This window comes from Helicoverpa armigera, chromosome 25 (genome assembly GCF_030705265.1).
Source record: "Helicoverpa armigera isolate CAAS_96S chromosome 25, ASM3070526v1, whole genome shotgun sequence".
Classification (NCBI taxonomy): Eukaryota; Metazoa; Arthropoda; class Insecta; order Lepidoptera; family Noctuidae; genus Helicoverpa; species Helicoverpa armigera.
Window position 1 is genome coordinate 4,638,727 of NC_087144.1, and position 26,377 is coordinate 4,665,103.

The 26,377-nt window shown below is 37.4% G+C and overlaps 1 protein-coding gene across 6 annotated transcripts; it reads right to left on the reverse strand.

The window, feature by feature from the left end:
• Positions 1–63: 63 nt before the first annotated feature.
• LOC110383137 (E3 ubiquitin-protein ligase RNF123) lies at positions 64–25,030 on the reverse strand. 6 transcript variants are annotated; one of them, XM_064041609.1, is made up of 35 exons: positions 24,478–25,030; positions 23,291–23,396; positions 23,008–23,077; positions 21,893–22,035; positions 21,254–21,447; positions 20,088–20,213; positions 19,594–19,744; positions 19,120–19,260; positions 18,516–18,698; positions 17,919–18,071; positions 17,433–17,542; positions 17,043–17,161; positions 16,594–16,647; positions 16,093–16,205; positions 14,124–14,243; positions 13,614–13,735; positions 11,986–12,093; positions 11,546–11,634; positions 10,373–10,478; positions 8,748–8,895; positions 7,787–7,886; positions 7,341–7,435; positions 6,945–7,094; positions 6,454–6,560; positions 6,040–6,110; positions 5,546–5,677; positions 4,780–4,942; positions 4,132–4,269; positions 3,135–3,208; positions 2,698–2,837; positions 2,227–2,412; positions 1,593–1,763; positions 1,164–1,275; positions 642–834; positions 64–297 (listed from the first exon to the last, which is right to left on the reverse strand). In XM_064041609.1, the coding sequence occupies exons 1-35, from the start codon at positions 24,606–24,608 to the stop codon at positions 204–206; spliced, it is 4,413 nt and encodes a 1,470-aa protein (XP_063897679.1). In that variant the 5' UTR covers positions 24,609–25,030; the 3' UTR covers positions 64–203. The 6 variants fall into 6 exon arrangements, with proteins under 6 accessions (XP_063897679.1, XP_063897684.1, XP_063897681.1 ...); XM_064041614.1 differs by having other exon boundaries at positions 6,454–6,551; positions 13,614–13,720; positions 23,291–23,399; XM_064041611.1 differs by having other exon boundaries at positions 13,614–13,720; positions 23,291–23,399.
• Positions 25,031–26,377: the final 1,347 nt, after the last annotated feature.

Here is a 26,377-nt window from a genome sequence, read left to right on the forward strand (position 1 = left end):
AAAATAAACACAACATTCTAAATAAAACATAATTTAATAAAATTATACCAAAACATTATCGTCACTAAATACAAGAAATTATCTCCATACTTTATTTTATAAAAACAATGTAGGATCGCTATGATGTCCGTAGATTTAATTAAAGATATTGTTATAGATCGAGGTGTAGCCGCCATTTTAGATTGTGACGTCACAATATGGTGTCAGTTATTGGGTTCTATTTCGCGCACAGATTCGATGTCTGCTTTACAAAAGAAGCACTGTTTGCTGTTTAATAGGTGCTGCATTATACAAGCCCTGGAATAATAATGATATCGTTATTTCTCCAACTGAAAACAAAAACTGTTACAAATAACGAGAATTTCTTGTGTAATTGTTGTTGTGCCAACTAGTGGAGCGCTCGAACTAACATACCTAGTTTTTACTACTATTTGCTTAAATATTCATCATGGATCATTCTATGTACCTATTTGCGAAAATACATGAAAAGCTGTTAATATTTTTTTAGATAATCTTTGTAGATAGATTGGGTTGTTAAGTAAGTAGGCCTAATATGATATTACAGAGTATTTTTATAGTGCTATGTAAGAAGTCATAAAAGTTACCACGCAAGACAAAGCATTTAAGTTACTTTAACAAACCTGCAAGAATGATGTCCACAAGGCACAAAGGCTGTGTCAGCCGGCCTTGCATAGCAGATGGTGCATAATAAGTCGGACTGCGCCCCGCTGGAGCCCGGGGACTTGGCCCTCACGATAGCGTCTCTGGCCACGCGCAGCCGATCCGCTACTATTTCTAGGGCTTTTAACTCGTCCATTGTTACATCGTCAGGGTCTAGAAGGGCATAGAGTAATTTAAAATGGAAGTCACAAGGAGATAGTTTTTAAGCAGTATTTAATTAAATTTTAAGTGGTAAAATCAAAGAGTATGTACAGAGTTATTATAACAGGAACCGTCCCTACATTAAATGCTTGAATAATAATTATAATTGATCAACTCGAATAAATCCTGATCATAAACTAAAGAAAAGTTTGTGTGTATATTGACCCTGCTCAGAACCTTTACTTGGCTAAAATTCCATACCGACTTGATTCATTCCTTATACGTCAAACGGCTAACTACAGAATCGCAAAGATATTTATTATGAACTGCAAAAGGCTTACATTTATAAAATGAGAAGTGTTTGCTGTCTTTGGCCTTTCCAAGCATGAATTCCAGTCCATCCATTCTGAAGAGTGGTTCCGTTACTATCGCTTTCGTCACTTTGTCTAGATGCTGCAACAACAACTTTATATTTTAAAATATTCACTTTTTGCAGCTAATTACACCTAATGCAATGATCTGCTTTGGGTAGCATCCTAGCACCCAATATGGGTTTAAAAAAAGGAAATCACGCTGGCAATTTCCAAAGTTGGAAATATTTTGACTTGGAATTACATTAATTTGAAGTTTCTACTCGACCACGCTAAAACGCGGTCGAACAGTGCTTATGTCTCTTTTTTTCAAGAATCATAATCACAAGAACCTGTAGGTCTAGTTGAAATAACCCTTGACACATGATTATAAGTAAATGTTCTCAGTTTCTCACTAACCTCAGGAGGCAACTTAGAATCCAACATCCTGATCAGACAGCCGGCCACAGGAGCCAGTGCCACATAGTAATGAACTCGATCCGTGTCGGGCAGACCCCGAGCCACTAGGCGGGCGAAACTAGCGCCCCCGCCGCCACGGATACATACTCGAGATACTACGGCCATTAGGATCTGAAATTGAAGGAAACTGGTAAGTTATGGAAATGGTTGGGGGTCTTTTAAAATTCTTTTAGTTCGTTTCCGATCCACTTGGGTTTTTTTGGTGAAAATAATGTACCATGTATGTCCCCTTTAATACATCGCCAACGTATTACCATCACCATTAACAGCGGATGTAAAATGTTATGTATTTTTAAAGTCTTATAGTACATAAAATTCAAAAATGCAATAAATATGTGCCGTTGAAAACAGCCTCTTAAACAACCTCTTCATTTCTAATACTAATGTATTTTCCTTTTCAAAACAAACTAGATCAAAAAAGGTTCCACATGTACCTGACAGGTCCTGCCCAACAGTAGTTCGTTCTGGCTATCGCAGGCTTCTAGCTTGGTGAGCAGCAAGGGTGCTAAATGTAGCGTCATCTCTAACGCTCTGGCTAAGCCGTGGTACAAGTTCAGCATGTTAGTGAAGATACCTGACAGGTCCTGCCCAGAAGCAGTTCGTTCTGACTGTCGCAGGCTTCTGGCTTGGTGAGCAGCAAGGGTGCTAAATGTAGCGTCATCTCTAACGCTCTAGCTAAGCCGTGGTACAGGTCGAAGCAAGTCGCGCATAGCTTGATCTGTCGCGACTCTAAGTGAGCGTCTATACTGACGCGATCCATCTAAATGCACAAAGAACTTATTATTTGTTTTTAAGTAAAATATCTGCGTTAATGCTACATCGTTTATACGTTCATTCGGGGTTTCCTGTACTGGAAGTCGTTGCAAGTTTGAGTATTTGCAGATGGTCCAAAAAGGGAGTGCCCAAATAAGTGGTCTGTAATTTGGCCCTTAATCTTACTAGATTTTGACTATGTCAGTCTAAGCGGCTTGACATATAAGAACATGAGAATTTTCTACTGCAACTGGCTTATTTCAGCTGTTTGCTTATTCATGCTCGTTCTTACCTCCTGCATCATCGTGATGAACTCTGAGAAGGCCCAGTTGAGCTGACTGAGCAGCGAGTTCAGGTACGCCGCCGCGGCAACTGGATGACCCGACAAGTAGTCTTTTATCCTACTCTGGATCACTTCCGACGGACAGGGACCTTAATTAATTAAATTAAATCAATTTATTAAAGGGGATTTCCTATTTTAATTCAATATTTACAATGTATTTACATAGTATATAGTTTTGGTATAAAGTTTTTTTAGAGATGGGCCAAGTTAAAAAAAATATCCCCTACACCGCGCTCTTTACATATGTAAAGAGTATACGCACACGCAGCGCGTTGCATATGCGCAAATCCGACTAGTATTTGGGAGGCTTTTATTCAGCAATGCACGTTTTTAGGCTCTGACAACGACAACACCATTTCTGTGATGTGTAATTAAAGAGTACTTACCAAAACACTGGCTCATAAGTCCTGCGTCCACTTTAGCACCGAGGTTGTTGACTGTCGGTTCTCTGTCACCATATCTATGTAAAAGAACATACATAGCTTCTAGTATTGTCATGATTTTAATCAAATGAAAGATATAGATTATTAAAAAGACACTTCATACGAGTACAACCTTCAATTCGCTAAAACTTTCAAGATGTAGCTTAAGTATGGTCTCCCATTGATAGCTTTACCCATCCATGAAAGATTTTACAGCTTTTCACCAGCACTTCCAAACGTCGAAAATATCAATTTACACTGATGCAATGTATCTCCGTCGTAACGTTCTCTTCAATGGGTTCCATTTAGATATTGCGCCGATAAATCTCAATGATGTAAGGCCAATATATTTCAACGCAGATTGCTGCTCACTTACCCTAACAGATATTGACCAGGCGATCATTTTGATGGGGATTTGGGACCGTCGTTCGTTTGATAGAATGGTGTGGTTAAGATTTTGCCAACAATAAAGGGTGGATAATGTTGCTTGTTGAGGAATGAATAGTGAATGAAGGATACTAGGTTTTGTCCTTTTTTGGGTGTGGAAACTTATTGGAAATTGTCGGCCTATTTTTCTGATAGTGGATAAAGTTTTCAAGTAGTAGACTTAAACGTAAATTCATTTGTACCTCATAAAACAGCTTACCGTAGTACCACAAAAACTTTTGAAAGTCTGTTAAACACTTGTCTAAAAAAATTACAGATTATGACGTTGAAATAAGGTTCATTTTGCAGGCACACTTTTTTGACAAGTGTTCAACAGACGTCTAAGTTTTTGTAGTAAGGCCATGAAGGTTTTAAAACCTCTATGAAAAAGACCTTCTTAAACTGCGTTTGTCAGATATAGCTATTAAATAAGCCTAACGACCAATGCACATGATGTCTTTAAAAATATACAATAATAGCAGTCAAAATATGGTCTAACCTAAATGACATAAAATACTATGTAAAAGTTTCGTACCTGGCAGCCAAATGTGGCCACTGTCGATGTCTGAAGCCGAACCCTGAGCCGTGCCAGAACCTGACGAGCACCCAGTTGGACTGCGCCCACGCACGGTTCTGATACGGGCGCACCAGCTCCTCTACCATTGACATCTGTCTGGAGCAATGGAAGTACGCACTGTATGTGTGAAGTGTGTAGACTAAGGAGATGGATTGACCAGATTGGATCATTGGGCAAATGAGGACATTGATGGCTTGACGGAAAGCGGTTGTCACCGCCCATGGACACCCACATCCTGCGTTCCTGGCCTTTTAGAAAGAGTAATAGAAAGAAAGAAAGAACAACCATTTATTTACACAGTAGGTAAGCTCTTTTGTAGAAAGTTTGAAGGTCACTTTGTTTTATTCTGACCTTATCAAGATTGGCTCAACATGAGTATGGCGAATATATGCATCTTATTACCTCTCAATTGACTGCTTGTGAGCTTTGTTTCTGGTAGGTCTGAACTCTTAAAATAAGTCCGCCATTGAACAAACTTGTGCATTAAGTCTTAATAAATAAATAAATGGAAGTAAATCCTGACGTTTGAGATAAATAGTTCATGATAATAAAAAATCCTAAAAAAATATAATTTACCGGTGATATACAGGTATGATATGTACTCACTGTTTAAGCGGTACTCGTTCAATAGCTCTCATAGTTGCCGGTTGTGTGGCGAAAGAAGCCAGGGTCTGAACTAGAGATTCTCTGGTACTAGCCAATACTATGCGCTGGTCTGCGAACTCAGCACAAAGGAACGATGCGCAGGATACCACCAGCTCTTCCCATTCTGGGAAAAAGAGTATTTATATATGCTAAGCTTACGTATGGGCTGGTCAAGTTTCCTTTAGGTAGAGTAAATTAAAAAAAATAAGAAGTTGTGAGATTATATGTAGATTCGATTCGATCGATTTTGCAGAGATAGTCAGAGCTACATAAGTATGACAAATTGCTTAATGCATTATGTAGCTGAGTTTTCCCAAATAGTAAATAGGTAAGGTGTCTTGAAAAGTACCTAGCCCAGAATCTTTGTTTGCAGGTTTTCGCTATATTTGGACGTTAGGTCAAATGATGTGTTATGACACGAACCCAGACACCAAAAAAAACTACATTTACTATCTCAACGAATACAAGTTTAACCCCAAAATACTTAGACGTAAATGAAGTAAAAGAATACAATACGATGGTAAAAGGATGATGTTTAACAGCGAGTTTCTTCATCAAAAGCAAAAGCCAAAGTAATGTCATAAAGTAAAAGTAACGGTCAAATTATTTTTATCTATTAGTTTTGCTGTTACTTTAGCCTTGAAAAAACGAATTTGACCGTTACTTTTACTTTATGACATTACTAAAATAAAATTAAGTGAAGTCTAAGTATTCGTTGACAAGTCACCTGGTATCTGCTGCACCGGCACAGTGGGATGCATGTAAAGCCTCAGTGTATTGCACAGTTCCAACATGGCGTCCACGTGGTATTCCGGCACGAAGGCGAACAGAGACTCTGCAAATTCTTGGCCGCCTGTATCTAAGCCCAAAATAAGCCGTAATATGTGGTGTGGTAATATAGCCCTGACAGTATCTATTAAACTAGAGTTTCTTTGACATTTGAGGAACTATTGGAATGATTTGGAAAAATATCTCAGTGTCAGACAATTTATTGAGGAAGGCTTTAAAGGGATCCAAATAAAACCGCGAGTGGAACTAGATTATTATACGAAGATATACGTAGAAAGAAGTTTACTTGAAATATTAAAGAAAAAGACCAAGCTGGCTTGATCCAATTCTTTACTCTTTGACAATATTTAAAATACTGCTACGAACATCTCTATCACTAACTGTATTTACCAGGTTTGCTTTTGCATTAGGAGGCTGAATATTAATGCTTACGATTGGAGGATCCTATTTGTGAGTTAGACCCTGTTCTAGGAGTAGCCGCTCTTGATGTTGGACTTTGGGGACTGAAAACATTTGAAAAATAAGTCCTTTGGCAACAAATTAACTATTTCATTAACTACACATAGTCAGTGGTTAAAACATCTGTATTTCAAGTCATTGGTGTTAAAATGAGTATCTTAAATATATATAACTTTTCTCAAGTTATATATATTTTCTAAGAGCATCTTAGATGGCCTCATGGCGAAGGAAAACATCATTCAGAAAACCTGGTCTTAGAAGTCCTAAATCGTCAATCCACCTTGAGAAAGCGTGTTGATAAAAACTCATTTCTTCTTTCTTACTCTGTATAAGAAGAGGCCTGTATTCCGTGGGATTATGAAAAGGCTGATAATGATGTCCACACACCTTTGATCAGAACTGGAGGTATATTCAAGTTGTAGCGATGCGTAACTGGTGCCTCCCAGAAGAGAGCTCTTGCCGGGAAGTATTTCTTTACTCGCCACCTGTGCATACTGAATAAAGGTCAATGCATGCAACTATGCAGACTCAATGTAAAAAAAGTATTATTTAATTGTTTATAATACAAAGGTAAAATGTCAATCTCGTCATAACGCATAACCATACTTTTTTATAGGTAAGCAAAAATCGATTTATGGTGCAAGGTAACTAACTAGGTAAATAGTATGGTTTTTATTTTCCAAAATTCCAGGATGTGCTGTGGCTTTTCATAGTCAAAATTTTTATCCTCCCGAAGTGATACAAGACATTCAGATGTATCACTGGATTTCTATTTTCCATGCGTTGATTTAAGATTAGAGCTTGAATTTAGATATTAGCTACTTATAAATATTATCAAACATTGTATGTTAATCAATATGCTAAATTGTCAAACTCACTTGCACATGTGTGGCGTAGTCCGGGTCTGAAGACAGTCGCAACGAGTGCAGGGTACCGGAGAAGTGTTTGGCTAATTCCGTTTGTCTCTGTTTAGTCCATATAGCGCCTATCACCCAAGCCATTTGTAATGCTCCTGCTTCTAACTTCTCCTATCAATAAATATTGGAATTAGTATTTACATATTTTATATATGTTTATTGAATAATTACATAAACCAATTATAAAAAATTAGAATATTCAATCATCAAACCTTTTTGTTCTTTATTTAATTTTGCCTATCAGTCCACTCATCTTTTGGGTGGAACTGTTAATGACTTAGTTCTTATTAAAACCTTTAGCCCATTGTTTCTAATTAGTATTTTTTTCACTATCAAATGATACAAAGCTATACTGACCTCATAAACAGTTTTGGATCTCTCTAATTCCTTGAGCATATTTTCCATTAATTGTTTTTTAATCTTATCTTCCTCCGACTGTATATTCTCAGCACCTGAAGAAAATATACTTAGAACTTAGGTCGTTAGCCAATTGCGTTATTAAAAAAAAACCAACCAGATGTAGAAATCCAAGATCTTTTTATAAGGGACTTTTCTAACAAAAGCGGGTTATAAGAATAACATTTGAATGGTCTTTTAATATCAACGAGGCTCATTAAGTTCCTAAGAGTTACCGCGGTCCTGAAATATAAAGAGCTTAAGAAGGAACATGGCGGGTTTTAGTCAGTAAGAGTCTGACACCCCTTTACGCTGCACCTAAAGCGGGAGATGTCATTTGACGATTGCCTACTAGAAAAAGATGTGTCTTGTACTATTAATAAGCAGGTATAAAGCATAAAACATACCTGTCCCAGTCTGTAGCTCAGCAGTAACAGTGTATATCCGATGCTCGATGTCGTGCAGACAATCCGCCATGTCCAGTTGATTGTCTCTGAGCTCACACAACTGTGCCAATAAAATAAGATTGTTAAAGGATTTTATTTGATTGCTTGACTGCAGTTTTTAAAATCGAGAACAATGTTACGTCGTTACTATTTGTGGTGTATGTAGTGTGTTATGAGAAAATTGTTAGACTGTTTACTTGTGAAAGAAATACCGAATTGAGAAAAGAAAATTATACTGCCAAGATGAATTACGTAATGTCAAATACAATTGACACAATACTTGAGAAATTAAGGACACTCGAGAAAAACGACCTTTTGGAGATAATTTAATAAAGCGGACACTCTCAAAGAACGCCAAACTTCCCCATCAAGTACCTTAAAACTTTTCCCGTTAAATTCTAACTTTAACATTTACAATTCTTGTTGCAATTTTTACAGGCTAACAGATGTTCAAAGCAAACAGAAGCATCAGTAAACTGCATACCACGCGGTGCGCAGGCAAGACGTGACCACAAGGTTTATAGTCGTGAGACACGCTACTGTACATAGACATACCGACAAGTTGTAAATTTTATTGTATGTGACATACACAATGTGGTTTTTAAGTTAAAAAATCCGGAATAACGTTTGGTACCAGGAAAATATTTCTTTAAATGAAAAAAATGTTAACGCATCGTTCAGTTTTAAAAATAATCAGAAACGCGACTATATTTCTTGGCTTATTCATTCACACAATGTCATCTAAAACTCACGGATGTTTCTTCTGTTTATTCATTATAGCAATCAGTAACAAAATGTACCTACACATTTTTAATCGCTAATTATTTAAATCGAAACTCCCCAAGAAACCTTCACCAGGGTGAAAACTATACCTATTTTTCCTAAAACAAAAGAACAAATTCATTTTCATCCTCATACATACCTTCTCAGCATGTTTGATAGCCGCGCCATGGTACAAGGCGAGCAGGCCGTCCACCAGGCGAAGGTATGCCGACCTGATGTCAATGGAGCCAGCACCAGGCATCATGGATCGCGTGCCTTTGAGTGCGAGCGCTGTTTCACCTGTTGTTCTGAATGAGCAGGTTATGGGGTAAGAAAGTTGAATGACATTACAAAAATTATGTGTTAAATGACTTACATACATAAACAATTTTAAAAGTATTTTTGACTTTTGTTCATCATCCTCCGAGCCTTTTCCAAACTATGTTGGGGTCGGGTTCCAGTCTAACCGGATTCAGCTGAGTACCAGTGCTTTACAAGAAGCGACTGCCTATCCGACATTCTCAACCCAGTTACCCGGGCAACCAGATACCCCTTGGTTAGACTGGTGTCAGACTTACTGGCTTCTGACTTTTGTCAAAAAGTTAAGTCTTAAATGGAATTCATTGGAAATATTTTTAACTCGTGTCCTACTCACGATTGATTTTCATTTATGCACATAAAATAGTGAAGCAAACTTTTGAAAAAAAAGAAAACTTTTATCAAACTGAAAAATAAACAAAACATTTTCTGTGAACAAGCAGAATTTGCTTACAACAATTTTGATCCAAGCCACGTGTACGGATTTAATCAAAGAGCTGTTCGTATTTTGACGGGTACTATGCGGATTCACAGAAATTCGTGTTAAGCCGAATAACTGATGTTTTAGGTGCAATGGGAATTACATTTTGAAATGTTGATATGATATGTATGTATGTATCTGCTTTTCTATGTAATTTTGAGGTATTTATACTTTTTAATACAGAAGATTTTTTTTTTTGATTGTTCATTTGTACCCTAAAGACTCCGAAACTACTAAACCGATTTGAAAAATTCTTCCACTGTTGGAAAGCTACACTCTTTCCGAGTAACATAGGCATACATTCTATCCCGGTACGGGCAGTAGTTCCCACAGGACACGGGTAAAACCGCGGGAAAACAGCTAGTAATAAATAAAAAATATACTTTATCGCCAGCATGCTACGCCGTAGCAAATGCTACGTCGTAGCCGGTCGCTACGTAGCTTTATTGCATTTTTGTTCAACAGCTATCTCTTTAGTAAATGCCAGCTAACCAATTTTGGTTAGAGGCCAATTTTCACTGCACTAGAATACAGCCTTGTTGGGAAATTTCAAAATGTCTATACTACAAGGTTATGTTATTAGGTCTAAGTTAAGAGTGGGAAGGTCAAAAGATTAAAATTGTGGATGGGCAAAGAGATGAGGTTAAAAGAAGGAAGTATTGAGTATACCGTAATGATTTGAGGCATTTGTTAACATGTGACAGTTATTGTGGAAGAAGCAATAACTATATGAATTAGTCGCTATTCAACCGTCGTTTTATTGGGAAGGTCTTTATATCTATTTCAAATATTAGTCATCTAAAATGGTTTCTTCTATTTCCTTTTCACCCGAACAAAATATAGCTTAAGTACAGCAACAGTGGAAGAATTTTTGAGGGTGCAAACAAAAAAATGTTTCCTCTTTTAAAATTGTTTCTTCTTAGTTTTAAAATACATTTAGTTTATCACTTCATCAAGTAAAATCATCGATGTAAATGATACAGTACCTGTTAGGCACCGGTGGCATCGGAGGATGCATGAACCTCGCCATCGAGGAAATGACTTGAGGCAAGGTCGCTAACCCTGGCGATCCGGCAGCCATGTCGCTAACACCTGGTGATGTTCAATGGTAGAATGATCAAGGATTGAAAATGTTCTACGCTTCGTTCTGAAGATCATGGTGACCTAAATCATCGTCTTGTTTGTCGAAGGGACAAAAATGCTGAATGAACTACTTAACGTAAGATCTGTTTTTGCGTTCATTATTAGCGTTAACAGTAGGTAGGTATTTCCTTTTCTTAAAAAAAATTATATGTATACAATTCTCAGCAGAAACCTTTAGTTTGAACTCATTTTTGACAATAGCTACAGCTAAATCATAATCTTCCTAGTCTTTTCTTTTGTTTTTCGGGTTCGTTTTCCTTTCCTTAACATAGAATACAAAATGAAACCATCGGAAAACACCACTAAGTACGGTCAGGTATTTAGTAACTCTAAAGTTCATCATCATCTTCGCATAAGACTTTTCCCAACTATGTTGGGGTCGGCTTCCATGCTAACCAGATGCAGCTGAGTACAAGTGTTTTACAAGGAGCGACTACCTATCTGACCTCTTCAACCCAGATACCCAGGCAACCCATTACCCCTTGGTAAGACACAATAATTCTAAAGTCATGATGTTATATTAAATGACCACTCCAAGTCGGCGAGTAGTCCAGGGTCCTTAACAAAAGCGAGTCGTTGTGGGACCAACCGCGCGGCGAGTTGTGATGGACTGACCGCGACCGTCGCGCGCCAGCCTCCCAAGCCTGATCGGCCAGTCTGGGCACCTCTATACAATGAAATTATATTCTTCAAAAAAAAAATTGCTGCGTTGGCTACAGGTAGTTGAGTCAATTAGTAGCTCGGATAGTCAATTGTAAACATACCATTTCTAGACTAAATACAGGTGACCATACCATGAACCACTACTACATGCTTTTTCAACAAATTACTTGCTCTCTCAGATAATGGAATATATCACGTGCCAATTACGCGATGAACTATCAATCATAGTAAATTTGAAAGCAAATGTGGGTAGGTCACTAAGGAAATCAGTCGTGCAGCAGTTGGCAGAACTACGAGGGAACTACTGAAAACGATAAAATGAGGTTTGCGTCTAGATGCGTTTTTATGCATACCTGTGTCTATTCCTCCAGCGCGGTTATAGTTTGGCTCAAAACTCTGTATGAATGGATTGTCCTCTCCCAAAACCCCCACTAGGTCTTGTCTGTGAACAATTTGATTTTGTATTTACTAAAAACTATGACAGAAAGAGTGGTGGACTGCGTGAAAGTAGATATGGCTAGGAAAAATGTTACTTGTGAGATGACGGCAGATAAAAGAGTATGTAAGAAGAAAACATCCTGCACAGATCAAAATAAAATAGGTCTAAGCGCAGGAGGATGATGAAGATAAAAGCTGTGATAAGTTGATATGGTTACATTCATGTTGACGATATCCGCATCGGAATCAGTGCCATAACGGGCACTCATTTTCGTAAAGCAAGGCCTAGTTTCTTTATAAATTAGAATATATTCATGTATTGAGAATTACAAGTAATTTACTTTTCAAGTCTTACCTCAATGTCCTGACCAGAAAGGGCAGTACTCCACCAAGACGGTCAACGTTGTAGAAGTCTAGTTCTCCGTCAATAAACGTTCGAGCCGGCAAGTGGGGGTTTGTATGTCTAGAAATAAAAGTCTTTTAAATATATAGTGTGTATCCGTCTTACCACAAAAACTTTTAAACGTTAGTTTATGCCTTGTCTAAAAAAATGACAAATTATGACGTTGACATATGGTTTATTTGGCAGCCAAAATTTTATTAGACAAGTGTAAAACAGGGTTTAAAGTTTTTGTAGTAAGGCCCTAAGAGTTTTATTTTATTCTATTTAAGTGCTTAGTTCTTTTGAAAAGTCTGAGTCTAAAATCATCGCTGTTTCCACGTCTTTTCTTCACGAGCGACGAATATAATGAATTTGCTGAAAACAAATTAGCTGTATGTAATAGCTAAGCTCTTCCTATTATAAAAAAGAAATATGATATTTAAATGACTGATCTTATTTAGATTTGAAACGGAGATTAGAATTTTGAATCTACATAATAATTGCGACAGACAAGACAGTCCAATCTCAAATTCTACACTCGCCTACAAGACGTATACTCGCACAAGATAAAGAATGCAATAAAGTGAATTCTTTCTATCTCACTGTAACTTTAGAGCGATATAAAACATTCTAACACGAAATGCTATAGCGCTCCGAGGAAGAGACGTGTGAATTTCTATTTAAAGATAAGCTATACCCACGGAGGAAGGAAATATAGCGGAGATGATATAAGGAAGGTAGGCCAGGCGCCTTGTTGTAGGTCAAGCAACGTATGGTAGGTGTGATCAGTTACTAGAACCAACGAGACGTTCGGGTTCCTTGTCAAATCATTAACCAATAGGTCAAAGATTGGTCTTGATTGATTGGTGATTTTATTTTGAAAATGGAAGGCGTGTAAGGGCGGAGCCAGAAGCCAGTAAGTCTGACACCAGTCTAACCAAGGGGTATCGGGTTGCCCGGGTAACTGGGTTGAGGAGGTCAGATAGGCAGTCGCTTCTCGTAAAACACTGGTACTCAGCTGAATCCGGTTAGACTGGAAGCCGACCCCAACGTAGTTTGGGAAAAGGCTCGGAGGATGTAAGGGCGGAGCCAGTAATGTTCCTCGTCCCCCGAACACCCGCATTTTGGCGCCGTATTTTCTTAGGAGATATTGCGTTATGACATCTCCGCTAGTTTTTTGTTCTCTATCGTGCTACCCTTATCAGTTAGCTTGATATATGAGGGTGCAGTTTATTCAAATATATTGTTATATTATGTAAGGGCTGTCTTCTTAGCGAGCTTTTGGAAAGTGAATAAAATGGGCTATTCGGGAAATAGTTTTAGATGACACATTTATTTTAAAGGAAGGGCACGGAGGAGGTTTTTTGGCAGTGTGTTCTAAATGCAAGTCTAAGTAGCCTATTACCGTTAAAATGCACTACCAGTTCAACTCAACTACCTTATCTCCGCAGTTTCACTCTCTCATTTATCGAAGTACTTTAGGAGCTCGAATCAAAACACACCACACCTACTAAAATTGGCGTGCCTCTTTTAAATGTCACACTCAAACGACATTTCTATACTACTAGTACACATTATATTAAAGTCACAAAAAATCTCACGGGTTCCCAATAGGGTTTTCATTCCACAGCCTGAGCACAGCAGTGAGGAGCCTCGAGTGGCAGCACCACGATATTGCCGGCGAGTTCCTCGATATGTTGAACAGCCTCTGAAATATGGCCTCCTGACACTTTTTATCGCGAAATTCGGTTACCCGAAATAAATAGAACTAAGTACAATAGATAGTATGAAAATGAAATAAAAATTTTGATCCTAAAATAAATGGATTGAAATATTACTGCAAAAATACGAGTCTCTTTGGAATCAAAGTCATATTTTTTCCACCTTTTCCATGTAATTTTTTCGTCTATATTATCAATACCGTACTAAACTACTACTACTACTCTGAGCCATCAGGCGGATTTGAGAAAACTCTGACACCAGGGCTTGCTAGGCGATCAAAGTCAAAATCAAAGTCAAAGTCAAAAGTCGAAAGCCACAGTCAAAGTAAATTGTCATCCTCATTTAAAGGACTTACTAAGAAAAAAAAAAACAAATAATGTTCAGATTACCATATCGAGAATGCAGTTGTCCATGATATACCGTCGGAACTTCTCCAGGAATATCTTCCTGGTGGAGGGCACCATGTTCGTGCCGTCCGTGTTGTCCAGCAGAAGCAGGAGGAACTCTAGCTGTTGACAGAAATATATTTGAATATAGGCATTAGTTTGTTAAGCGCAGTTTCTTCTTGACTTTGAAGAAACTTTTTGCAGGCAAAAACATTCAAATAAATTGAATAATGGACTAAGAATCTATTCAGATGACCTGACCACATTGAGCGGATATTATGATCCTATGGGATGCTATGCGCTCCATATAAGATTAATAAATAGTTCGTTGAAACACAGACCTACATACATCATCATCCATGCACGCAAGCGAAAAGCGTAAGATCTAGTCCATGAAACCGGAATGGAGCAAACTTTTAACACAAAAAAAAATTTCTTAGCTTATTGATACTACTGGATGATAAGAGACAATATGTTTGAATTATGTACTTTGAATAACGAAGTTCCATAGGTTGGTTAAAAACTTCTCTTCTCCCTGTAAGTGGAGTATAGGCCTAAACACTAGCCTTCAAGGCACACTGAATTTTCCAATGCAATAACTGCATCTGCCAGTTATTTTGCATAACAACCGCGGTTAAAACGGGAAAGGAGCCAAAAACAAAAACGTTTTTTCGCGAATCCACCGTGAACTTTATGTGTTAGGCCTTCCTAGAGGTCGCGGGTTTTGGCATGCTTTTTGGGTATGCTTGTAAATAGGTATAGATAGTTCAACTCAGATTTGCGCGCGGCCCTATGTGTGCGTCAGCTTGTAAATATACAACTTTCATTCGTGTGACAGTGACGTCGTCCGAGCATGACGTGTTCTTATCGCTTTTTGTTATGGGTACAGTCGTTTACGAAAATGTCTATCAATGATTCTTCACGGAGAAAATGTTTAAGGAGTCTGGTAACGTTTCAAAAAATGAAACATTCAAAGCTTTTTATTATTACATTTTACAGTTTTTCATTATTTTCTCATACGTTTTTTCAAATTGACATTTTTTGTATTTAAGATTTGTATTTAAGAAATAAATGAGGTGAAATATCTAAGATGAATTAAATACTTCTTACATATTTTCTAGCTCGGGTTACGCGGACAAAAAATAAAAGTGTGGACTAAGAATGTAAAAAGACGTAATCTAGTATAATAATGTAAACAAAATGTGTGGGGAATTTTAAAAAATTATATTGCTTCGCATAATGTCGACCAAAATAAGACGGAAATAATGAATGAAACTCATAAATGAACATTTAAGTCAAATTGATGAAGGGGTGTTGGGTAATACTTGTCGACATGTACAAAAGAAAAAAGAAGAATACTATAGACATCTTGCTTGACATGTAGTCAAAATTTATAATTGACCTTGGTGAGAGTAGCGAATCTGAAAATTCATCATTTATTTTTCAAGTAGTGATTCAGAATCATTATAAATAAATAAACATTAAATTACGTAATAACTGTTTTTCTTTAAACAGCCGTATACAACCCCTAAATAACTTTATTTGTACCCGACTGTACCTCTTGTCACGCACACAAAGTCACTGTGTATGTACAAGGGTTACCCACACATAAGGCCGCGCGCACGACTGAGTTGAACTTACTATAGTTTTGGTTCAGCTGACATAAATAGGCTATAAAATATGAACGTCTATTTTTAGTTATAGTGCATTTTGCTTTGTAATTATTGATTGTCATGGCAAGAAAGTAACTTACAGTAAAAGAAGAACTAACATTATACTTCTTCAGTTAATTGATTTGTTTAATTTTTTGCATAAAATATCAAAGTATCATGTTTACTAGAAAAACCTTACAATAGTCAGCATAGCAAAGTTTGTTTACAGATGTGCTAAACATGATTTCATGTTCTTTTGGAGAGACATACATAACCTGTTTTGGGATAACTCTAATGGGACAATTATTGCTTAGTTTTACCTGTACTTGTTCCAAGGGAGCGACTGCCTTTGTGATCTTACTACAGTCCTCTCTGTACTGTGCTTCTAAAGCCGAGTCGTCTTGCACTGTCGGCAGTAGTTTAGATATTTTCTCTGAAATTATTTCAATCGTTCATCGCGTTGTATGGAGTTTGATGGGCAATAGTTCTATAGGCGGATTAGTCGTATTTGCACAGATCAACAGACAGAGATTCGTTTTGATACAGGCAGTTATCTTGTACAGGGTACACATAAAAAGAACCAGTTAAGAGCATTTACACGTTACGCGACGGATACCTATACCTCACATTTTGTTTTCTTTTTGAAGCGCAATGTGTCAACGCGCTTACTGATCTTCTTGATATTATTGCTAAATCCATTCAATTTACTGATAAAACAGTTCACAGGTAGACTATATAAAATGTTTGAAAACAATGTATTGTACGTAAGAAATTGTATATATATTTACTTCATACATAATATATTCAGGTATAGATACTACCTGTCCCAGTTGGTGCGAAAGGTGACCGCTTAATGGTGCCCTTCTCAGCCATCTCTGTGAATAAATAACAATATGTCGGCTACTCAACCTTTGCTATTTTTGTTTTGCAAATAGGTATATTTGTATGAAACATATTTAGATAAAAGTCTATATTAAATGCAATTTCATATTTCGTCCTTCACTGTTGCGAGTTTTTTAATTATTTTATGGGCCTCCACAAAAATTCTTACGCTTAACATAAACACCACATAAGTAGTTGGATGTTATTAAATGACTTCTACATAGTTTTCAAGATTTTGTAGCTACATGTATATTTGTATTTTGTAGCGTATATTTTCCCCTAACTAAAAGTTCATTAAACGCAATATTTTTGGTTTAGCAAATCTGACTTTCTTTTTAATAATAATTTAATAATTCTGTAATTACTACAGACGTAATGTGTTGTTTACCAGCTATCCTAGGGTCTGTCTCCCCCTGTACTGAAGTGGGTCGCTGCCACCACGGCTTTCTGATGACTGTTCGCAGTACTGTATCATCTGGACATTTTACGTTTAGGAAATTGTCGAACCTGGAAGTTATATGTACTAATTTAAAAAAGTATTGAAAAGAACTAGGCAGCGATATTACTGTCCTTGATTTTCGGATAATTATGTCGAGAAAATTGGAAGGTTTTCCGTATCACCGGACTATCTGCGGATTCCAACAACCCCTCCTCCCCTATCTGTAGATTTGCCTTATGACAGGTATTTGACATTGCATGAACGGGGCTAAATAAATCAACGGATAGGTTATTAAATTCAGCAGTATAGAAAGAAAAGCTTATGTTAACATGTTCTCACGTGATCTTATTGAAGAACACGTATTTGACGAGATGGTGCCGCGTCTCCCGATGCTGCATCATGCCGCACAATACGAATACCCCTTCCATCTGCTGGTTGAAGTACATGTCCTGGAAGCAGTGCAACAACCACCAACAGTTGAATGTCGCTTAACTTGTATGACCAATGCGAATGAGGAGTGTATGTTGAAGTTGTTAGAGCTGAGCAATGCGTTATTCCACTTTGTTTCCATATGGGACGAGTTATGTTCTGTGGCTGGTTTGTTTGTTTATTTGAATTTAAGAATGATAGTCGATATAAGAGCTGATGCAATCTGCAAACATTGTAGTGGTTCGGACGCTTTGGAATCTGAATCTTATGTACTTTACGAAACTCGGAATCAGACACTGACTGATTGGGCGAACAGAACATGAGAAGATGCGTGGTGATTAATTAACAACGTTTTGTTGGAGGCAATGGGTATGAAGTTAAAATATATATCTTTACCTGCGACACCAAATCAAAGAGCAGACACTCTCTGACCACACAATGTTCTAAGACATCACACAGCGCGGATTCGTCTAGAAACGTCCACAATAGGTCCAACATCATGCAGAGCCGTGGTTGAGGCTGCGCTAGAAGTTTTGCTGCTAAACCCACCTGTTTCACCGAGAAAGAATTATACCGAAAATAATAGGAAATTAATTTACGAAAGGTCTTCAACTGATATAAATAAGCAAATTATGCATTGCCCATTGTAGTAAATAATTTTGAAATTCTGAACCACTTTCATGTGTTTTTGCCGGAGGTATCAATAGGTAGTTAAACCAATTCACTAGATTTATTTAATTATAAAATTTTAATTAAATAAATCTAGTTCTAAAAAATCGAGTTTAATTTTAGAAACTGACCCAATTACTAGATATTTTTAACTCGAGCCTAAAGGTCAGTTTTGAAACCGGCAGAGATTACATAATGTCGTATAGGTACCTATGTTTTTCTGTAAGTTAAAACAAATTACAGAACTTTCTTACCCAAGACTAAATAAACATTATTCAATACTTTATATTTTTACAGTTCCAAAAATACATAAAGTCTACTAACAAAATTCTCATCCTTGCACTTGACATAGAACTCGGCAGCATGCTGATCAGTGTGTATGCTCCTGCTCTTCAAGCCGATGAGGCCTCGGAGACGAGGGAGCAGTTCTGCTACCACCACGTACGAGAGGCGGAGGACTGTGCCTAGTTCCACTACCACTAGCCGTGATAGAGACATTAGGAAGGCCTGGAGAGGAGCGTTAAACATGTAGTGGTCTATTGGATTCAATAACCTATCAAGACGTATATAGGGTATTTAAATGCACAAAGTTAACAAAAAAGGAGTGAATAAAAGTAAGATTTGATAGAAATAAAAAAATATGCAACTGCACAAACAATCAAATATAATGGTACAGGTAAGGTAGCTAAGGCACCACTAAGAGTTGAACTGATTTAGGATAGCAGATAGCTTCAGATGACTTTTTATGAAAATGAAAGCAAAGAGCACTTTGGGTGACTAATGACAGGGCATTTTATATTTGAACATTCTTATGTAAAAAAAAACTATTCTAAAATATGTAAATCAAGGTGTATCTACTAAGACTGGAGCTGACCTCAAAGTGCAAATTTAAATAAAAAAAATCCAAGGAGTTGAAAATATTCCGTACCTTTTTCGACATCTTCCTGACCTCCGTATTCTGTGCGTCTACTATGGCATGTGGAGAAGCTCGCGGACTGTACACAGACCCTGAACTATGGATCCTTAGTGCTACTTCCTCTTCAGCTGCTTTCGAAGAGTCTGATTTCGACTGGATACAGGTTAAAGTTAGGGTTATCAGTTTGCTAGTATAGTTCTTGCCAAACTTAATGCTCCCTAACTAATTATGTTTTGCGAAAGCAAGTGTTAGCGGAATTTAACTTTTATGGGAACTCCCTGGGAGTCTAAAGAGATATTTAAATATTCTTCAGTATCGAGATTCATACATTATGGGAATGTTTTTTGTTCTCATTAGAAAAGCCTCAAGCCCAGAGACCAACAACAAATCAATAGGGTCTAAAAGGGATCACAAAGCAATGCAGTACCTTGCTACATAAATTGTTATTGTTACAAAAAATATTGAAATTGCCGGTATATACAGTACCTTACTACTCCTAGCAGTGAGTGAAGTCTTCATATCTGAAGGTCTCGCCAGTTCATCCAGCAAGGCGTCTAAAGACTTGAATAGTAACGCTGCGCGCGCACACTCTCTGTTGGGAGGAGCCTGCAGAGCTGCGTAACCTTCTACTGGAAAACTGTTGGAAAGTCAATAGAATAAGTCACCATCAGCCTAGCCTTTTCCTGACTATGTTGGAGTCGGGCTTCCAGTATCACTGGAAGTAGCTGGACGTAGCTCTACTCCCGTGAAAAAGACCACGGATATACTACCTATCTGACCACCTCAACCTATACGGACTGGACGGACATCCCCTTAGTGAGGATTCTGATTACCTGTAACGACCCCCAAAGTAATAACCAATCTATCGTACTCAAATACGATCGTATGTCAACATACCGAGAAAAAAGGGCAGAACTAAAATAGACTCTCTTCTCTTGCACATAGATTCCAATTTTGCTCAGCAAATATTATCTACTTACACAAAAGGAACATGTCCAAAGTTAGCATACAGGTGTTCTTGCATCGCCAGTGAGACGGCCGGGAAGTATGCTAGTCCAGCACCATGGGTCACCTTGTCGAATGCCAAGCCCATTGATATGCCATTCCTGTAGGCAATAATATGTTTTAAGACCTATATAATAGGGGAGAAGTCTGCTTGTATAAGGATATGTACATTCCAAGGCACAGAAACTGAAAAAAATAAGGTAAATGTACTTATCGCCATCAGATTGTCATGTTGCCAATGTAAAGTATATCTAAAGAGCAATACATAAAGTCCATATTTGAAAATTATTATTTTTGCTTCGAGTGAGCTGAAGCAATTTCTTTGCCCTGGTAATTTAGCTCTAAGCATTTACAGTAGCACTTGAGTTTATGCTAACTAGCCTACCTAAAGTACGCTTTTTCAGAAAATATTGCCTATGAAGACCATCTTATTCTTTAAGCCTTTTGTACTATGATGAATTATAACTATAGCTCAAATTAACAATCCATGAATCGTGATACAAAATACTATTCTGAATTCAGAGCTCGCCTTGACATTTTACAAGGCACTGAAATATTAATAAATCTGAACGAATATACATAACTCGATGCCCTTGTATTCGAATTGGTAAAAATAGCTAAAATCGATTCTCATATTCGAGATTGCATCGTGAACGGTACGAAGATGAATTTCCTGATCAATTTGCGTTGGAATTCAGTCAGGAGCTGAATTATTGATGTTAAAGCTGGAAATTGACGTAACAGGTTGGGAAACTTCGTTACTGAGCGTAGCTTGGTGCTTATGTGTTGTTAGTTTGTGTTGCTTTTAGAAGATGTTTGGTTTATTTATTAAAATGCAATAAAAACATTGGTATTTTCTTCGTATACTTGTATTAGTGAAGTAAATAGTTGCTTGTGAGTTTATCCAGTTTCTAAGAGGCATCTTATAGTCAGCAAGTTTGCCTAAAGGCTCTCTAAAACCCTTAAACGTATCTGGTAAAATGTGAGCCTGCCTTACACAGCAAAAGAGCCAGTATAAGCAAACTCTTTTACTTCTAACGATTGTTGACATAAAGTATATGTCATAATTCAATCTATCATCAAATTTCAAAAAATCAAAGGATCGATACGATAAAGAAATGCACCGATAGTTAATCCTCACCTATAAAACTCCAAAACCCCTTTGTCCAGATCGATACAGGATCCTATAACGTCACCAGGCAACCAGGCCTGGCCATAGGGCGATGTGGCCACATTCCACTTCCTCACCCTTCCTCCGTCATATGCGTAGGAGTGAGCCGTGTCACCGACTCCTGTGTCCATTGAGAAGATGCAGGAGGCTGTGCACCAGCCAATCTGGGAAGAGAAAAAGTGAGAAGGATCTTTGGAAAACTATGAATATAAGGTTCATTAAGATATGGGCATCCTGAAGACTAGAGAAACTTATGTATAATTAGGCCTGATATGAGCCAGTTTGCCATTAGAACTCACTGTTTTGTGTGTTACACTAAGAAGCCATTATGCAATATCCATGTACTACACTGCTGCTATACTCACACGCCAGTCACAGATGGCGACGCTTACCAGGATTTATCTCAGCTCAGTTTACCCACAACCCTTACTTACAGTTCTTTTCAAATAACTTTACCGCTCTGAATTCAGGCGTTTGATGCCTCTCTCAGGGCCAATTTGACTGTCACTAGTAGCCAACTTCACAGAGAATTTGGCTTTTGCGACGATCAGGGGTAAAGTAATTTGGCGTCATCTACACGACATACTCGTACTCAACTTTCTGACATACCTGCATGATCCCCTTAGTTCCGAGCTGCACCTCATACATCCATCTGCCGGCATACACGCAAGCCGTGGCCCTGATGGTGGCAAAGCTCGAGAGGCCCTGCACGCTCACCCTCTCGTCTCCCACCAGGACCAAGCGGCCAGTACCTTGAGTCAATATCAAAATGTTTGCTGTAATTGCTGTTTTATTTTGTGTAAAAAAGAATACTATTTATTTATTTATATCATGATGAAGGTACTCCGTACGTGATGTGGAAGAGTATTCCAAAAGGCTCCGGAATGCATTGAGAGGGTTTTAGGTTATTCTGTGTATCTGGCATAGCTTCATGAATTTATATGTGTAATATGCAAGTTGGTATAAGACCTATGTAGGTAGGAAATTTGTACTCCGGGTAAGTTGAAGAAGGCCGTCTGGCTAGTATTGATAAGTTTGATTCATGGACCGTCTATGTTTAAATATGTTTTGAAAAGATCTGGATAGCAATTTGTTCTTATAATGATTCGAAAGATGCCAGTAAAACATTATAGCACAAGGTACAGGTTAAGTAAAGTTGTTTTACTTAGATAAGCAAATCAAATAAATCCAAGACAGCATCTCAAAACAAGCTACATAACCGCAACTAAGACACAAAACCACGCACCATTGAACTACAATTACCGAACTGTCCAACAAGCGTGGCACTATCACTAATTACGGTAATTATTCCACTACACCCAGGCACAGAGCTCTGTGACGTAATGTTAACGGACTTTTGATGACGTGTCTACGCTAGCAAATGAGAATCAAATAACTGCCGAAAATTATTGCTCGTTTAGTGAAATAGTGGGGCATTTTTTTTTTGTAATAGGTACTTGGGGTTTTAAAGAGGTAATCAAAAACAGTATTTTTTTAGCAACCTAACGTAATATTTATGCTTTCTTTTCTAATCATAAACGCGAAAGTATTTATTAAGAATGTATATGTATTGCATATGGATGTAGGTATATTTGCAAGTCTTTTACGCTGAATGTATTGCATGGATCTTGATGACGACTTAAAACTAAGTAAGTACTTGTAACAAAGCTTATAGGTATATGTATAACTGCATAATGTAACGAAGGTATTAGCTACAGGCTCACCTGTAGATGCATCAAAGACTACAATTTTCGGTCCGATACGTCCAAATCTGTCATCTGTAGTGTCTGTCGTCTGAAAAGCATAACACATGTTTTATGTACAACTATTTTATATCAGTATAGAAGACTTATTATTACTATTTTATATCCCCCAAAAATACTCCTTCAGGGTACCTAAAACTCTGTATTTTTCGTCTGTATCTGTCTACTTTATCGCGCCACAAACACACTTTCGCATTTAAAATATTAGTGAAGGGCAGTGCTCTCGTTACGGTAAAGTTCTTACCTCTGGTATGACGGGAGCGTGTTTCTTTGGCTTACTCTTGTGGCTCAGCACTTTGGCGTCCAACATCTTTGGTAAGTTCTCGCGAATGTGACTCACGTATTTACTCCTTCTGGAAAATATTTGTTTTAGTTTGTGCTCGCTTATGGTCTATAAATAATTTAGTTATATGTGCCTGTATACAGCCTTAGGTAACTAACACACAATCTTTATCTATGTGAAAAGAGGCTAGTGCTCTGCAGTGGGACAGTAAAAAGGAGGATGATGGTGTCCACTTTGAGATAAATTTTTGTTGAATAATTTTTTATGTGCCTGCGTGGCAATTAAGCATATTATGTTCTCTCTACGTTCTGTTTTACATTCCTCTACATAAAATATGGTCAAATATTATTATCAAAAAAGACTTTTTTACGAGTATAATTTGCAAACTCTGTCTCTCTGCACCCATAAACTAAACTATCTAACTACGCTATCTTCACCAATAGACAGTATGATTTATGACGAAGGTTTGGACATGTTATTATTATACGAATTCCGAAAAGCCTGCTATTAACTGATTTGCATTTTCTGTTCGGCATTTTTCTACGTCTACTACCTTGGCCTCGAACTATCCAGTCGTGGATAAAATTCCTTGACAGACCTTTGAAGGTTATTCACGCTTATTAGAGATATAATTACAGGTGACACTCGCCAGGTGGCGTTACTTATTTCATTCTCAGCCCATTTGTCGCCGCAAAGTGGAAATTATTTATAATTGTGGACATATTATTGAAATTGCCTCGTTATTTCAAAAGAAGTATCGCTATTTTGTACAGATATGCATAGAGTGAAAACAGTTTAAGTGATTGTCGGAAAATGCCTACTAACTATACTCGTTTGGTTTAAGGAAAAGATTCATCACAAGAAAATGCATCTTTTAAACAGGTATATGCGAATGAATTGCTTGCATCATGTTTGCTCGTATTTGCGGTAAGAAAAGGTATGCGGGCTCCAAAGGAACTGCTTCTTATGTGTTTAAAATGTAGGGTTCCTCGAAATTTTTTCTAAGTGGGTACTACCTACGTATCTTCTACGTATCTATCTGATACGTTTCGGAACAGCCCTTCTTAGGATGAGCGCGTTCGACCAACCAAACAAACACTTTTCAGCTTTACCTACTTATAATAAAATATGTAGATATATGTACTAACTGGAAATGTCTGTCCGTATTATCTTTCATGACCATTTCGTTGCCGAATACTCTCCGGATTGTGTCATGGACCTCTCCCTTCTCAGCTGAGCTGCTGCAGACACCAAACATGGACCGGAGGACATTCATCATTGGTGTTCCTGTCCCAGCCGTCTTCGAAAAATGTTGTACCAGTCTCTAATATCAACGGAACTTCAATCGCTTTGAATTTACACAAGGTTTTTGAAACGGGGATTTTTAACGTGGTGTTACGGGTCCTTCCTTTGCAAATCTTCGGTCCTTGCTGTTAGCTCAGACCGTAAATATGTGCTAAAATATATTCATAGTTCATTCTTTACACTTTACTATCAAAAAGGAATTTTAAAGCAATATTTTTCGAGCGAAAGCTAGAGGGTAACTTTTCACAACACAAAAATGAAGTTCTAAAAAATATCTCTATTGTTAACAAAAGATGGATTTAAATAAATTCTAAAAGTAATTTATGCTACTATAATAAAGTTTTCACAGTACAAAATTATTTGTAAAATATATTTCAAAATCATATGGTGGGTAAGTAATTGTCAAAAACGTCACGTCATTTTGATGGAAGATGGATACGGTTACCAAAAAGGTTTATTGTAAAAAAAGGTTGTTTAATGATAAAAAAACGCGGCAATATTTTTGTATTCCATTTGCCATACATACCTTTATTTAGTAAAAGTTCTTATTGATTGTAATTAAATGTATCACAACAACTTGCACGCTAAAACTACTAGTTAGGTACATAAATTATCTAGCTAGAGACTGAGAAAAAACACAGGCTTCTTTTTAACCATAGCAAGAAGTTGGTTTAATTGGGGGAACATGCCTGTATATAGTTAATGTTCGAAGTACAATATAATAATATATCTTGTATAAATTGGGAGAATCCACGTCACATTTTAGCCTTTTGATTCAACGTGTCAACTAAAACAACGCAGATCGGATAACCAATTAACTGAATGCAATCTGTCCATTCACAAAATCAAATAAACATGCTTTGTACGTCGATAATAGCCATTCCGATTGAATAGCCATTACAAATAAACATTTCTCTTGTGCCGGATAGGCTATAAATTTTAATGGCCCGGATCGAGGCTTCGCGTCCGTCCTTTCATTATTTTGAACAGTACCCGCCCTGTTATTTATTGGTTTCTCTGAAGTTCACGTGACGCTATATTTTTCTATTTAGATATAGTTTTAATTTACTGAAAAAATAACATGTGAGAGAAGAAATTAACTTGCTCCAAATAAGGCTAATTTTATCTTAGTCCGAACTTTTGCAACTTTTGCATGGCTTTAGATCGATTTAGCAGTCCATTATTTGGAAAATACCTACCAGTCTTATCAAATATTGCCCAGGTAATTGGGTTGAGGAGATCAGATAGGCAGTGGCTCCTTGTAAATCACTGGTACGCAGCTGCATCCAGTGAGACTGGAAGCCGACCCCAACAAAGTTGGGAAAAGTAGGCCAATTTTGGTCGATTATTTGGTCAATGTAAAAATTACCAAAATTTTTGGTACCTACCAACATATTTATTCCTTCTCCCATTCCCAAAAAAACTGAAGCCAACCATTTTTAATAACCATCAACATTTTTCCATGTGCTAATAGTGAGGCTTGTAAATTTTAATGGTCTGTGAAAGTGTTTGGAGGCCTGGCTCGGCAACACATGGCGTGTAACGGAATCTGGTCCATAGCTCATGTTATTATTTCGGGCTATTTCACCCAGTTATTTAGGGACTCGCTTATTTGTCGTGATGGTGGCCTTTATTTTATTTTTGTAAGTACAATTTTATTTAGTAGTAGTAGTAGGTTTTCATTTATCCAGCTTTTGATCTTAAAAATATATTTTTACTAGCTTCCAGAACCGCTTTTGCTGC

Excerpts from the sequence above, each read along its gene's own strand:
- LOC110383137 (XM_064041608.1), bottom strand. The coding sequence starts at position 24,608 with ATGATGAATGTCCTCCGGTCCATGTTTGGTGTCTGCAGCAGCTCAGCT. Across the intron at positions 14,244-16,092 it reads CTCCCTTGGAACAAGTACAG|CTAGAGTTCCTCCTGCTTCT; the intron begins GTAAAACTAAGC and ends TTCTGTCAACAG. Across the intron at positions 13,736-14,123 it reads ACAACTGCATTCTCGATATG|GAGGCCATATTTCAGAGGCT; the intron begins GTAATCTGAACA and ends AAAAAGTGTCAG.